At 26.1% G+C, this 15,429-nt stretch overlaps 1 protein-coding gene across 2 annotated transcripts in view; it reads left to right on the forward strand.

Annotated features, from left to right (window-relative positions):
• The window catches only part of LOC107446083 (fatty acid hydroxylase domain-containing protein 2), a 73,035-nt gene extending 58,299 nt beyond the window's left edge, over nucleotides 1-14,736 (forward strand). For both annotated transcript variants that reach the window (XM_043051606.2, XM_016060630.3), the window contains exons 2-7: nucleotides 483-676; nucleotides 4,284-4,387; nucleotides 6,740-6,861; nucleotides 7,722-7,927; nucleotides 10,571-10,843; nucleotides 12,388-14,736. In XM_043051606.2, coding sequence (XP_042907540.1) covers nucleotides 510-676; nucleotides 4,284-4,387; nucleotides 6,740-6,861; nucleotides 7,722-7,927; nucleotides 10,571-10,843; nucleotides 12,388-12,541 — 1,026 coding nt within the window. In that variant the 5' untranslated portion in view covers nucleotides 483-509 and the 3' untranslated portion in view covers nucleotides 12,542-14,736. The remainder of the gene's footprint in view (nucleotides 1-482; nucleotides 677-4,283; nucleotides 4,388-6,739; nucleotides 6,862-7,721; nucleotides 7,928-10,570; nucleotides 10,844-12,387) is intronic.
• The last annotated feature ends 693 nt before the right edge of the window (nucleotides 14,737-15,429 follow it).

Genomic DNA, 15,429 nt, shown 5'->3' on the forward strand with positions numbered 1-15,429 from the left:
TATATTTACAATTTCGTCTCAAAAATTATATTTATTTTTTAACTATTAATTTATGATTATCGTTTAATTACTTCCTTTATTTCAGTCCCTAGATGTTGTGCATGTAATGTATACTTTGATATTCAACTTACATGGTTATTAATAAAATTGGTATTCTCTAATATTTTTCTTTGACATGGTTTTTCTTCCAGATGTTTTTCTTTGATATGGTTGAAGTTTTATTGATTTTACATTAATATCAATATCATTGTAAAATATTAATGCATTTTTTATTTTTCCATATAAAATTCCATATTTATTTTAATTTCTTTAAATTAATTCTATTGTTAGAATAAGCTTAATAATGTTATATTATATTAATATATTTAGCATTCCATTTCAAAGAATGTATTTATTTTTAAATCACAAAATTATTTTTAAAATGATGAGCAGCAATTACTTGTATAATAACTTAGTATTTAATTAGTCCACTTTTGTTACAGAATTAAAAGTCATTTTCAGTAGTTGATATGGAATCCCCAGAGCAGATAGCCACTCAGCCTTCGCCTTCATCTCTCGAGGAAGCTCAAAATAAAAGAGTTCAAAGAGAAAAACTTATTTCTTCTTTAAAAAGTGCATTATTTATCCTGAGTTCAGCAATTGTAATTTTTGTTGCTTTTAGTAATACATTAACTTGGTAAGTCTCAAACAATTAGTTTTACCGCTTCAATAATCCTGCTTGCCAAATTATAATTGTCTTTTTATTTTATCCTAATTTTCTTCTATTCAATTGAAACTTAAAAGCCTATTTATTCTTCTCGGGCACTAAGTTTTAATATGTGATAACTTAATACACAGTGAAACTTCCAGGAAAGACCATCTCTATGTACCTCTATTACGACCACTTTTTGGAGGGATGGAATTTTTTTTCATTAATTTTCTGTTGGAGAACCTCTACCAGCCGCTGGGTTAACCTCTGCATCAAATGCAGAAAAGTTTAAATAAGGGAACAAGAAAAAATATCAAAACAAAATATATTAACAAAACAAATAAGTAGATTAAAACAAATTCAAAATATTTGTGTGAAGCTTTTATTTAGAGGGCTGATGGTCTCTGAAACATATCTACAACCTTATGTCACAGTGCTCTAAAAACGATGCTATCAATGATTTATTTTTAGAGTTTAAAGTTAAATTAGACAACACAAAAAATAGTTATTTTAGAAGAAAAAAGTTATTTTTAAACTAAGCATTGCAAACAAACCTAACTCTTCTCATCTCTTAAAGTGAATTAATTTTTATGTCTTAAAACTAAATGCGAACACTGAACAAAAAACTTAATTGTTCTTTTAATTAAACATCATTAAAATAGTTCTATCATTCACAATTGGTAAATTTGTTTTTACACATAATTATATCAGTAGGAATCTTTTTATTGACGTTAAATTTTTTCATCAATCTGGTTTTCATGTGGCATTTCTGCATCAAGGTAGTGACGCTGACTGAAATTAAAATCGTTTGTGAAAAATCATGTACCTTCAATAATATGTTGAAGTCAATTGGGGGAAACCCCTAACAACAGCCAGGGTTGGCAGGTTTTTGACATGTGACAGTTTTTGACGGTTTAAACCGTCACGTCAAAAACCTCACTGTCGAAAATGTTAAAAACCTACATTTATATGTGAAATTTAATTAATACGTAAAATGTATATATTTTTTATAAAGGATAGTGTTTCTAAATATGTTCTANTATTTTAGAGTGGAACAGAGAGTGGTCTCTCCCGAGAGATTTCATTGTTATGTGTAATGTTATAAATAATTTATTATGTTGAATAATATATTAAATATACATTTTTTTCAAATTCATTATTTTACTTTAGTTTCTTTCAACCTATGTCATTATTATCCATTTAAAAAAAAAAATTTATATGATTTTAAATGTCTTTCGTATAGTTTTGTAGAATTAAACCTGTTTGATAAGAGGAAAATTACTTGCTTAGTATAATATGTATTGTAATACACTTTATATTAGTTTTTAAAATGTTACACATTTTAACAAAAAATTTCAATTTTGTGAAAGTTTTATACTGATAAATATTTTTTTTGTATCTAAAATTTTAATATATTGCAGTCAATATAGCCCTGTAAAGGGTTTGATTTTTTCTCACAAATGCCATACCTCAAAAGTATTTCTGTACTCTTCCTGCCTTTTCCACATATTTTATTTATTTATTTTTTTAGCTTGTAGTTTTTAAAATTAAATCTGTGTGATTTTACTATTTTTATTGCTTAATATTTTAAGTCTGGTATAAAACAGTCGTGTTTTGTTCTTGTTCAATTAGACACTATAATTAATCAAATCCGTTTCATCATTTATACACCGTAGTAAATTAATAGACAAGTCATAATAATATGCATCAATATTTTTTTTGTATTTATATATACTTGATTTTCTTTCTAATTGTTTTAATATTTTATTATTTTTCTCATATTGTACATTAAGTTTTAAATATTTTCTTTAAGCTGTTTGGCAATTTTTATTTCTATATATTTTATTATTACTTACACATAAGACAGAAAGGAAACTACTTTTTTGTTCAATTTTTGATCTGTACAATTAATTTTCTGTTATGTTGTGTTATCCAATTAATTTTGGATTATTAAAACAGATCAGATGAAAGAAACATTTTTCTTTAATATGTAAATCTTTCAGTTCATGTACTTAATGTAAGTTTAATCTTATGCTTTTGCTATAATCTGTAAATGAATAGAATCAAAGAGGTACTTTTTAATTCTTATTAAGGCATACATATTATGTTATAAAAATAACATCTCGTATTTTAGTTATTACTTTTATTTATCAAATATGCATATAATTGTTTATTACATACTCGAAAAGTTAATTCAAAATTCTAATGCAATGTTAGTTCCTANAACTATTTTAGAGTGGAACAGAGAGTGGTCTCTCCCGAGAGATTTCATTGTTATGTGTAATGTTATAAATAATTTATTATGTTGAATAATATATTAAATATACAGGTTTTCCCATTTTTCAAATTCATTTATTTTACTTTGATCTCTTTCAACCTATGTCATTATTGCCCGTTTAAAGAAAAAAAAAATGTAAATGAATTTAAATGCCTTTCTCATAGTTTCGTAGAATTAAACATGTTTGATAAGACTGGCTTCCTTCCTTTTTTAAAATATCAGGCATTTTAACAAAAAATTTCAATTCTGTGAAAGTTTTATACTAATAAATATTTTTCTTTGTATCCAAAATTTTAATATATTGCAGTCAATAAAGGGTTTGATTTTTTCCCACGAATGTCATGCCTTTAAAGTCCTATTATCTTCCTGCCTTTTCCACATATTTTATTTATTTTTTTGGCTTGTAGTTTTTAAAATTAAATCTGTGTTTATTTACTGATTACTATCTGTGTTATTAATCTACTTTTATTACTTAATATTTTAAGTCTGGTATGAAATAGTCATGTTTTGTTCTTGTTCAATTAAGAACTATAATCAATCAAATCCGTTCCATCATTTATACACTGTAGTAAACTGTTAGACAAGTCATAATAATATGCATCAATATGATTTTTTTTTTGTATTTATATATACTTGATTTTTCTTTCTAATTGTTTTAGTATTTTATTATCTTTCTCATATTGTAACTTAAGTTTTAAATATTTTCTTAAAGTTGTTTGGCAATTTATATTTCTATATATTTTATTATTACTTACACATTAGACAGAAAGGAAACTATTTTTGTTCAATTTTTGATCTGTGCAGTTAATTTTCTGTTGTGTTATCCAATTAATTTTGGATTATCAGCATAGATCAGATGAAAGAAAAAATTTTCTTTAATATATATATATATATATATATCTTTCAGTTCATGTACTTAATGTAAGTTTAATCCTATGCTATTGCTATAATCTGTAAATGAATAGAATCAAAGTGGTACTTTTTAATTCTTATTAAGGCATATATGTTATGTTATAAAAATAACATCTCATATTTTAGTCATTACTTTTATTTTTCAAATATGTGTATAATTGTTTATTACATACTCAAAAAGGTAATTCAAAATTATAATGCAATGTTAGTTCCTATCATTTTAACTTCAATGATAACTTTGCACTTAGTTGTACTAAGTTAGCTATGCAAAATAAAGGCCACATTATTTAAAGGATATATGTATGTATATGCTGAGTGAAGTTTTTCAAAATTATCTCTACAAATAAAATATCCTTATATTTTTATTTTCTTTAAATCATACATATTATTGTATCATACTTTAAGGCATTTGCAGCATTTCTGGGGTGCATCAGGTGATTTTTGGCAAAGCCAATGGAATAAGATATGGAGATTTTTTGGTTCAGATCGATACACTATAGGAGTATGGGGTAAGTTTAGAATTGTTTTTTTAGAATTAAAATAGTTATCAGTTTATCAAATTTGGGTAAAGATAGCATTATCTAAGAAACATCAATAGTAATTTCTAACCTATTTATCTAGTATTTCACAAGTGTTTTTCTACTAACTGATTGCTCAGCTAAATTGTGTAATTTATTTTAATTTAATCTTGTTTTGTTTCGTTTCGTTTTCTTTCTTTTTTCACAGTGTTGTATTTGTGTACCGGTGATTAAATAACTTGATAAAAGTTACTTAATGTATGTCATCTTCAAAAATTTAAAACCTCATAAATTTACCAAACATTTAAAAAAAAGCAAATGAAAGACAGCACTGTAGTGCAGGAATATTGAATTAAATTGTTATAGGAAATTAAATCACTTAAAATCTATATTATAGTCAGTTTTCTGTTAATAAAGTCTTAAGTTTCTAATTACAATTGCAATAATATTATATTTAAGTGTGTGTAATAGTGTATCTAATAGTATGTAATAGTGCGTGTAATAGTGTATGTACTCATTCTCATTCAATCTAAAAAATAAGCTGCTTTAAGCTATAGTTTGCATCAACCTCAAAATTTGTGTTTTAATTGTTTTCTACAATGCTGCTAATAAATAGTCTATATCTGAATAGTCACTTTCTTTTGAGCATCCCTTAAATATATTCTTAAGTTACTTATTACCTTTGCCAATAAAAATGAAGATTTTAGATGTTTATCAACCTCTTTGTTTTTATTTTACTATTTTCTTTTATAAAATGCATCCACTCCTCCATCCATTTATGTTGTTTTTTATTGTTTGTTTTGATTTAAATTAAAATACAAAAATTTTTGATTCACTCACATTCTTTATTGCAGTGTTGTTAAACAGTGGACGAAGCTGTTTGTATTATTAAAAAAAAAAAATTTAATTTCGTTGTTTATTATTTGGTTTGCTCTTAGTTGCAAGTTAATTTTAAAAGAAGAACGTCATCCCTTTTTATATCTATAGAAAGTTTTGTTACTTAATATTCTCTCCAATTTCAACATAAATGAATACATTTAAAACATATACAAGGTGTCCCGAAACGACCGCATAAACTCTGCACAGCTAGATTCCTCGTTGGGAGTACATAAAAACTGCCAAAAGAAGCGTTCCTGTACGATCCATAGTTTACGAAAAAAATACGAAAAACAAAGTATGACGTCACTGCCGGTACAAGAAGAAAACACTTTATTGAACATATCAACAGCAGTATATTTATGCACAATTTAAAGCAGATGTTCAAAGTGTCCGCCGTGCTTGTTGAGGCAGGCTTGAGCACGTCGTGGATATGTCCAATAAAGTGTTTTTTTCTTGTACCGGCAGTGACGTCATACTTTGTTTTTCGTATTTTTCTCGTAAACTATGGATCGTACAGGAACGCTTCTTTGGGCAGAGTTTATGCGGGCGTTTCGGGACACCCTGTATAGCTGTTAATGCTATTATTTCCCTACATGTGCTTCTCTTCATTTGCAAAAAGAATAGGTAATTTTCCCACTTCACACTGAAATTTGCTGGTGTAAGCATATCTGATAGAATAGATTTATGGTTATACCTTTTATAAGAATTCCAATAAAGCTAAAAGAATACAAGTGCAATGGATATGCAAGCTATATTTAATTCCTTACGTATGGTACTCCACTGTACTTAGTAGGTATATTTTTTTAATCTGAGATAAAATTCTGCTCATCAAAATATGAAATTTCACAGTAGATTCCTTAAAAAAAATTTTTTTAATTATATGCGTTAATACTTAATTATTTAATGGTGATATTTCAGCTTCTCAAGCTGGTAACATACCTAAAAGGTTTTTTTCTAAACTTTGTTCTTTACTTTTTATTACTCATGTTTGCTTCTTTACTGGTTCAATTAAAGCTTGTAGTTTAATGGACTTAATATCTAAAGTAATTAAATTTTTCTCAGATATTTAATTTTCTTTAACTTACATCAATCTTTTTTCAGATTATCTTCTTCATTCAAATAGTATGGTTGTATTTGACTGTCAAAAATATGCATGAAGTGTTGAATATTAAACATTTTGACAATTATCAAATTTAGTAGTAGAAAACTTGGATACTTATCTGTGTATCAAATATTGTTGCATCAAATTGGTCACAAAGAAAGATAGCTGCCAAACTTAGCTAATTAGTTTGAATTTGTAACTAACTAACTTTAATGAGTTCTTTTAAAAATTGAATTTATTTTTCGAAAAACTTAATTTAAACAGGAGGCTCAACTAGACAGTTTGGCATCCAGTTAATGAATATAGTTTTATTCTTTTTCATATGCAAATAAATTTTATTGCTAGGTATTTTATTCTTGCAGGTACTTTCTTGGTCACATTTGTAGTGTATTGGGTTATTGGTTTATTGTATACATTTACTGACTTAACAGGCAAACCTGCATTTGCTCTTCGTTACAAAATTCAAGATGTAGCTTCGTATCCTGTAAGTAATAATGCACTTTGCTTTTGGTTTTAACTTTGTTCATTTCTTTTAGCATTGCATATGCACAATGCAAAATTATGAAATATCGCTTAACTTAAAAAAGTAAAGTTTATAACATTTCATTTTATTAAAAAAGCACCATTTAATTTAATTATTACTTGCGATAATTAATATTGCGATTAATATTAGATTAGAAACCTTAAACGAGCTAGATTTTGGTGTTGAGCGTGTAAGTAAGCATAAATAACATTTTAACATAAATATTTCCCAAAAATTATGCTAAATAATTGAGTGCCAAAGAAATTTCCCCATCAATTTAGTTTTTGTTGTTGTTGTATACACTAATTACATTTCTTAATAGAATTAAAGCTGATTCAAAATTTATGATGCAACTAGTTATTTTACTATTCTTTTAAGTTCTGGATTTTTGTGTCAATTGCAATTTTTAAGAAACATTCCTTGTTATTCATTTCACATTCTATGTCAGTTTTAAACTATTTATATGTATAGTTAACTATTGATATCCTTTTAAATTTGGAGGTTATTCTCAAATGTTATACTGCATTTCTAATTTCAATTGAAGAAAATATACATATTTATCTGTTTTATTTAGAATATAAATGCATTTTTAAATATTTTTAACTGAAAATTGTTGTTTCTGATATGTATTGAATGTAATCTCTGCTAGATGTCAAGACTTTAATAATTTTTTTTCCTTGTGTAATAAGTTTTTATTTCTTTTATTTTTCTTTTATTTAAAAAAAATTTAAAACAGAATTTTATTTTTTATATTTTTCTGATAAAATTGTAATAAGTGGATACATTTAAAAAATATGTTTATTTACGCTATAAATTTTTAGGTATCTTTACCTCAAGTCTTGAGTGTTGTTAAACAAGTTTTGATTAATCAGTTTGTGATTGGTTTACCATTTGGAATATTAGCTTATTACTTAATGGTCTGGAGAGGATATAACTCTGGAAAGACTCTTCCAACATTCCAATGGGTAATATTTGAGCTTATATTTTGTGTGATCATGGAAGAAGTAGGCTTCTATTATTCTCACAGGTTAGTATTACTTAAATGTGTTACAATACAATACATAAAAATAGCTTATGTATATTGTGTAAATTAAAATGTAAGTCTTCTAAAGCAGCACTGTGACTGAAAAAAAAATCTGACATCTTGATGGTTAACCAGAAATCGAAGTTACTTACTGTTAGTTTTACTTACTTTTGAAAAATTAAAAAACTATTAAAAAAATAAAAACTCAAAAAAATGTATGCTGGTGATGAGACTTATTCCTGTGGTTTAAATTAGCTCTAAATCAAGTCCTTGAAATTGTTCAAATGTTTCACTAACTTTGAGGCAACCATTGATGTTTTTAGGAATAGATCCTCAACAGTAATAGTGAGGCAGTCTAGGATGTAGTCCGAAGATGTTGGCATGTTGCAACTTGAGCATGGTCGAAAAATTTTCCTTCCTTTTTCAAATCTCATGCCATTAATGAGTGACCAGTTTTATGTCTACAAAGCATTGTTAAGATCCTTCAAGGAACTTCAAAAGTTATCCAGCAGATTTCCTAATAAACCAGTGATGAGCAGGGTCTTCCATAGGTCTAGTTTCTTCCTTAAAATGGAAAAATCCTTTTCAGAAAGAGGCATCATAATTTCTTAAATTCCAGGTAGGTCTTTGGCTCTGGATTTTGACAAGGTGCCATCCCTTTTATAAGTAAGGAGATCAGCTACAGAGCTAGATCTGATTCCTTATGAAAATTGATATGATGGACTGTACTTTTAAGTAGTATATCATGACTGGTGAAGCATTTTTTAATGGCTAGGATTACTGTTTGGGAATCAATTAAAAAAAGCTCTTTGGAGAAATTTCTTTTAGAAGGATCTTATAGTATTTCATGTACAGTATGCTAAATTAAAAAATGTATCACGCTCTAATGATTGGATTTTCAGGCACTACGTGTCCATTTTAATGGTTCACGGGGGTGACTTCAAATATGCTAATTAGTGCTAACTATTAATTAAGTTACGAAATCAGACACAAAAATGTACTTTCTCAGAATAAACATAGATATTTTTTTTGCTTATTTGGATTTCTAAACCTCAAACAGAGATGGGCATTTGTCATTCAGAATAATGAATGAAGAATGATGCATAATTATTCAAAATCTTCCTGAATAATGAATAAAGATTTATTCATTAGTCAGAAATGTTTTGAATAAAGAATAAATCATTCATTATTTTCAATAATTATTATTTAATTCATTGGACAAGAATAACTGAATAATTTCATTGCTCAGCAAAAATGGGCACGGAATACTCTAATTGAGTACAATTGTGACAACTGCAAATAAAACGTACATGGTAATTGCTACATTAATTTCTATTGATATACTACTAGAATTTTGTTTTGTGGTGGCATAATTTCTTTTTCTAGACATTTCAAATACAGAAAATTCTCTATAATAAATTTCTGCCTAGAGTAGTGTTATATTTTTTAATTATATATATAATATAATATATAAATTACAAACATTAACTCTTCGCGGTTCACTGTATATTTTGACCACTGCTTTGTCAGTACATACTGCAGTATTAAACTGTAATTTTTAAAAAATATATCTGGAAAAGTGAGAGAATTTTATTCTTCTGCAACCCTGAAAAGATACTTATTTTTTGTTAACCTTTTTGGATTTTAGAAAAAAATATCAAAGTTTTAAAATTTATTGCTAATTCAAATTTTTAAAAAAGAGTTAATATTTTTTTATTTTATAATCAGTCATAAGAGTATTGGGTTGTAAAAAATAATATTGCTGCAATAATTTTTCCTTTACTTTGAAAAATTCAAAAAAATATAAACAATTTACTTGTTCCAAAACTAATTTAAAATTTAAATTAAGTAAGATACATTACACATTTTCAAATTTACGATTATGTGGCTGCTAAAAATTAGAATTTTACTGATAGTAATAGTTTTCCTATGACTGATGAATGTGATGCAAAAAAGAAACTTCCATTTTTATTTGAAATAATTTTCAAATTAATGGCTGCACCAATAATATTATTATATCAGAGAATATTTTTTTAACATGGTTTAGAAACATGTGAAACTTAATATTGTTTCATCAAAGTTAACATTATGAGAGAAAAAAGCTGGCAGGGTGAAAATTATGTAAAATATCAGTGAAAGCAATATTTATTTTTTAATGTAAATATAGATGTAGAATTGCAATCTACAGCAAATTTATTATGCAATAATATGATGAGAATGTGACAGTAAAAAAAATTTGGTAATGTTCAATATTGAGCAATATTTAAGAAGATAATAAATTTCAATCATTATAAAATGATCAATTTAATTAATATCCGTATAAAGTGCCATGAAACTTATTGTATTCTTTGGAAAAATATTAATTTTCCATCAGAACTATTGCGAAACACATTGAAAAGAAACTAACAATTTGTATAGTTGCATTTGTATAAATGTATATTTTCAGTTTTAAAACTTTTTTATAGTTTTAAATTTGGAATATTTTTTTTTTTACTCAAAATGTGTTTAAACAAGTGAATTAAAAGTTTTATTTTAAGCATATTTTTCTAATATTTTTTTTTCTGCATTGTATAATGTTTAACTTTTCTATTTTTCTTTTCATAATCTAATGTAATGTTAAAGAAGAAACTTTTCTTATAATTTTAGGCTTTTACACCACCCACGTATTTACAAATATATTCACAAGCGTCACCACGAATGGACTTCACCCATTGCCATTACTGCTATATATTGCCACCCTGTGGAACACATTTTTTCGAATTTATTACCACCTTTGTTGGGGCCCTTAGTTCTGGGTAGCCACACAGCAACGTCTTGGTTATGGTTCTCAATGGCTATCTTATCTACCCTGAATGCTCATTCTGGTTTTCACTTTCCTTTCTTTCCTTCACCTGAGGCTCATGACTTTCACCATTTGAAGTAAGGACTTTCACACTTACTATATTTTAGAATATAAGTGGAATAATCAACCCATACCTTCCTCCAAAAAATATTTCTACATTAAACACGGCTATATCGCAACAAAATTTATGTGTTCAAAGCAATCACCTTATTCTTTTTCTTTTATGACATTAATTGATTTTGTTCTTATAACAAAAGTAGTTAAGAAATTTTTATTTTATAATTTTTGATTTCATGATTTTGAGTTTGAGAAGTCTATTACTTAGCAGAAGTGGAATCTTTATGTGACTCTTATGTTTATTTCACTCTTTATTTAAGTATGGCAATTAAATATGACTTTGTTTATTTCACTCTTTACGCTATGAAATATTGCTGTATTAATCTTATACGTTTGATACAAGAAAAGTAACTAATGCTTCTTTAACTGAATGCTTTTTATTTGAAATAAGGTACATTTATCTTAAAAGTTTATAGTGATATAAAAATTAATATTTTCAAACTCACTTAACTTTTCTTCTATAATGAAAAATTATTTTATGTTTCAATGTTAGTAAACACAAAGTTAGTAAAATTAAAAACAATTACAATTTTTTAATATTTGTTTATTTTAGTATTACTAAATTAACAGCAATGATCTGTAATTATACAGCATAAAGAAATATCAAATTTGTGCCGAAAGTAAAAGTCCAAGATTTATATTAGGGTTTGTATAAGACTATAATTTAAAGATGTTATCTATTTTTCAGCTAATTATTAAATATCATGCCATCAAATATGATGCAAACGACATTTAATAATAATTCATTGTTGACAACTTCAAATTTCTCACTATTTTATAAGTTGATTCCATAATTAGCAGTTGCTTTTTTTAAGTATATGTGAATTATTTTTATTCTGTGATTTCATGGTCATCAAAAATCATTTAAAAATATGTTTATTTAACCAAAAATGAAATGTCGAAATTTTAATTTTGCTTCCATTTTAAATATTTAAGAAAAATCTCTCGCTCAAAAGCAGAAAAAACTTAAAAAATATGTAAGTTTAAGGAAAAGAAAAATTTTTTGATTTTAGCATATTTTATCAGTTGCTCATTCTACCTCTTTTCTTACTCATTCTCATATTTGAAACAGCTGTAACAGGTACCTTTCTCAGCTGGTTTATAACAGAGAAACACTATCAGTATTTTTTATTTGCTGTATTATAACCAATTTCAAGCAGTTGTTCTGTCAGCATATTTTCTGAGTGAATTTCTGACTGCCATTTTTATTAATTTTTGTACATTCTCTGTTATGCATGGTACATATTTAAAAACTGTGTTATTATTCCTCATTTTTATTCAAACCAATGCAGACATTAATAGACTATTTTTGAAAAATCAAGAACTGTTAAACTACTGGTTTAAACCACAATTTTAGACTACTTTTTGTAGTTTGATACCAAAAAAATGTCTGATGCATTAACTACTCCTATCATGTATATTTACTGTAAAATATCAATATCATGAAAAATGTACATATTTTGTTGCAATTTTTTAATAAACCTAACTTTTTTCTTCCCTGCAGATTTAATCAAAATTTTGGAGTACTTGGAGTGTTAGATCGCCTGCATGGAACAGACTCCCTTTTCCGCAATAGCAAAATGTATGAAAGGCACATCATGTTACTCAGCTTAGTTCCTTTAAAACAGCTCTACCCAGATGATCCCAAGAAGAAATAGTATTGTTTTTCCCCCCACTCTCATTTTTCAATGTGATTTCACTCACTGTCTAAATACGATTGTTATTAGTCATTGGAAGTGCGCTTGGTTTCTACAGTTAATTCATTAAACTATTGTTATAAAAAAAAGTCTTAAATTTCTTTATTAGCTTTTAATTTCTCCATTCCAACCATATCATTACTTTTGTTCACAACTGTGTTTCAATTATAGTAAATTGTGTATGTAGGTATTTATAGTTAAAACATTCACTTTCTTCCTACAGAGGACTTCGTAGCACTTTGAATTGTTGAAAAAAAAAAAAAAGAATTATATTAGTCATAGGAAGTTAGAAAACATAATTATATTGTTCTTGCTGAAATTTTTAAGCTACAGATAGAAAAATAGGTTTTAAGATTCTGTAATTAAGATCCAATTTAATTTTTTCTTTTTTGTTATCAGGTATATTCCATTTAGAAAGAAAACATTTAGAAAAACATTTTTGAGGTGATAAAAATTGCAGTTATAATGTAAAGTTTGATGTTAAATAAAGTAAATTTTGTAAACAGCGTTTCAATAATGTCATATGAGTTGTAAATATATATATTTATCCTTAATATAGTTAAAAACCTTGCAGTATCAATATAAGTTTTTTTCATAACTTTTAATTTTGTTTAAAATTACAAGTTTAAAATAAGTATTTTCTTTCTAATATATTCATGTTAGTTTCTAATATATTCTATTGTTACTTCAAGTGTTGATTAATATCTCAAATAATATGTATAACAGTTTTTGTCATGAAATATTTTGCACAATTTTCATTAGAAAGTTGTTATTTTTAGTACTTCTCCATTTTCGCTATATGCTAACTAATTTAGCTGTCGTCTTGCAGAGAAAGCTTGTTAAAATCCCCAAGCTCTTCAGTGCATCAATTTGTGTTTCTAAAAATAAAAAATAAACTTTTTTTTTAAAGTTTGTTGCTAACAATTTTGAGATAAAACTGAGTTTATTTGTTACCATCTTTCTTAATTATGAAAAAATTTGTCAGTCACTTCGTTGGAGAATTTTTTTTTTCTGTTTCTAGCATGCAGCTTAATTCATGTACGGATATTTTAGTTATTCTACATCTGAAAAAAATTTTAATTTATACTTTTATTATTGAGTCATCTAATATTTTATAATTTATGTTAATCTTAAATATCTAGTCTATTTTAGTTTACATTTAAAGCTTTAGTCATTGTTATTTATTTTATCAGGTTTTTCTTTCAATATTTTATTTTTGTTATAAATTCATCATTACATTTCATTTATTCATGTTCATTTTATTTCTGTGTGCACAAAATTAATGTTATTTCTAATTATTTGTTAAAAATTATTCTTGTTATTCATTTTGCATTTTATATTGATGCCTCAAAGTTTTACCTTTTTTCTTTATCTAATCATAAGTAATGTCATATTCACTTGTACTAGCAAATGAGTTTTAATCGTGTGAGGGGAGTATTTACTTCATTCACATAAAATACCTGGTTTGACAAGAATACATGACCAGACCAGGCATGGCCAGGTTTGACCGGAATACATGACCAGGTTTTGAATACATGACCAGATAGGGTTTAATTCTGAACAATTTATTTAGCAACCAGTTATTTCTTTTTTCCATTGATTTTGCAGACCTATTTTTTAAAGCGAAAATTCTGCGACCTGAAATTTTTACTAAATATACTGGCTGATGTTTATTAAAATATATATATATAAACATCAAAAAATATTGCTTACTTTTAAAAAACTGTGTGCTTATTATTTTGTAAGCTAATTGTTAAAATACCTTTTTGTTTGCTTTCTGAAGAATAAACAATTGATAGTAACAATGATGGTTATTTCTACTTGGTTTTTACATTTTAAAGTGCTCTACATGTTTGATAAAAATGTAACATCTCTATATTTATTCTATGTTCCATGCAATTGCATTATTCCTATGTTGTTATTTTTAATCTTAATTTAAATATAAATTAATGAAATTTCTTCGTTGATAAGAAACAGGTTTGAAATATTTTTAGTATTTAAATGGAAAATGTTTTTATAACGTTATAATTGTGTTTGAGTATTCTTATTTCCCCCTCAAATCGAGTAAATTAATCTTGCTGTTTATTAAGATAAATTGTGATAATGTTGAACATGTGTATATGTTTTTATGAATAAATCGATTTGCTTGAACTATATTCTGTAAGTAGTGTTTTTTGTATGAATTTATTACTTAATATTTTATAAAGCACTCATCTTAGTTGAGAATATCACAATCTCAAAAACATGTTATTGTGCAATTAAAATTTCCTTTTAATGTTAATAATTTCTGTTCACTCATTCATTTAGGAGCGTCCACTTATTTTAAAGACGCTTCATTCTACTATATAGATTTTATAATTATTAATAGTATGTAGAAACAATTTGTGTTAAATTAACTCTTTGATGAAAATTGCATTTCAATGTGAATTCTTTCCTGTATAGCAAATCAGTTTCTCACATGTGAATGCGATGAATTGGTAAAACATGCATATATATTTGTTCATTTAAAATGAACACCTAAGTATTATATATGTAATGACTTAGTATTTAGAAAAATTAAAAAATTATAAAAGCCAGTGTACTCTAATAAATATGCGCAAAAGCTGCCGACAAAAATTAGAGCAAATATTATGTGTGTGAGAATATATATACTATATATAGAGAGAGAAGTAGAAATTTTCAAAAGATGGTATGTATATAGGTATAGAAATTTTCAAAAGACGAACGTCATCTGAGCATTTGAATTTGGACAAATTTTTAAAAAGAAATAAGGAATATCATTATTTTAATACAGTTTAAAATAAACATAGCCTTATCTGCCTATTTTTTGGCTCAGTTACATTTTTTGA

This window comes from Parasteatoda tepidariorum, chromosome 1, assembly GCF_043381705.1.
Source record: "Parasteatoda tepidariorum isolate YZ-2023 chromosome 1, CAS_Ptep_4.0, whole genome shotgun sequence".
Taxonomy (NCBI): Eukaryota; Metazoa; Arthropoda; class Arachnida; order Araneae; family Theridiidae; genus Parasteatoda; species Parasteatoda tepidariorum.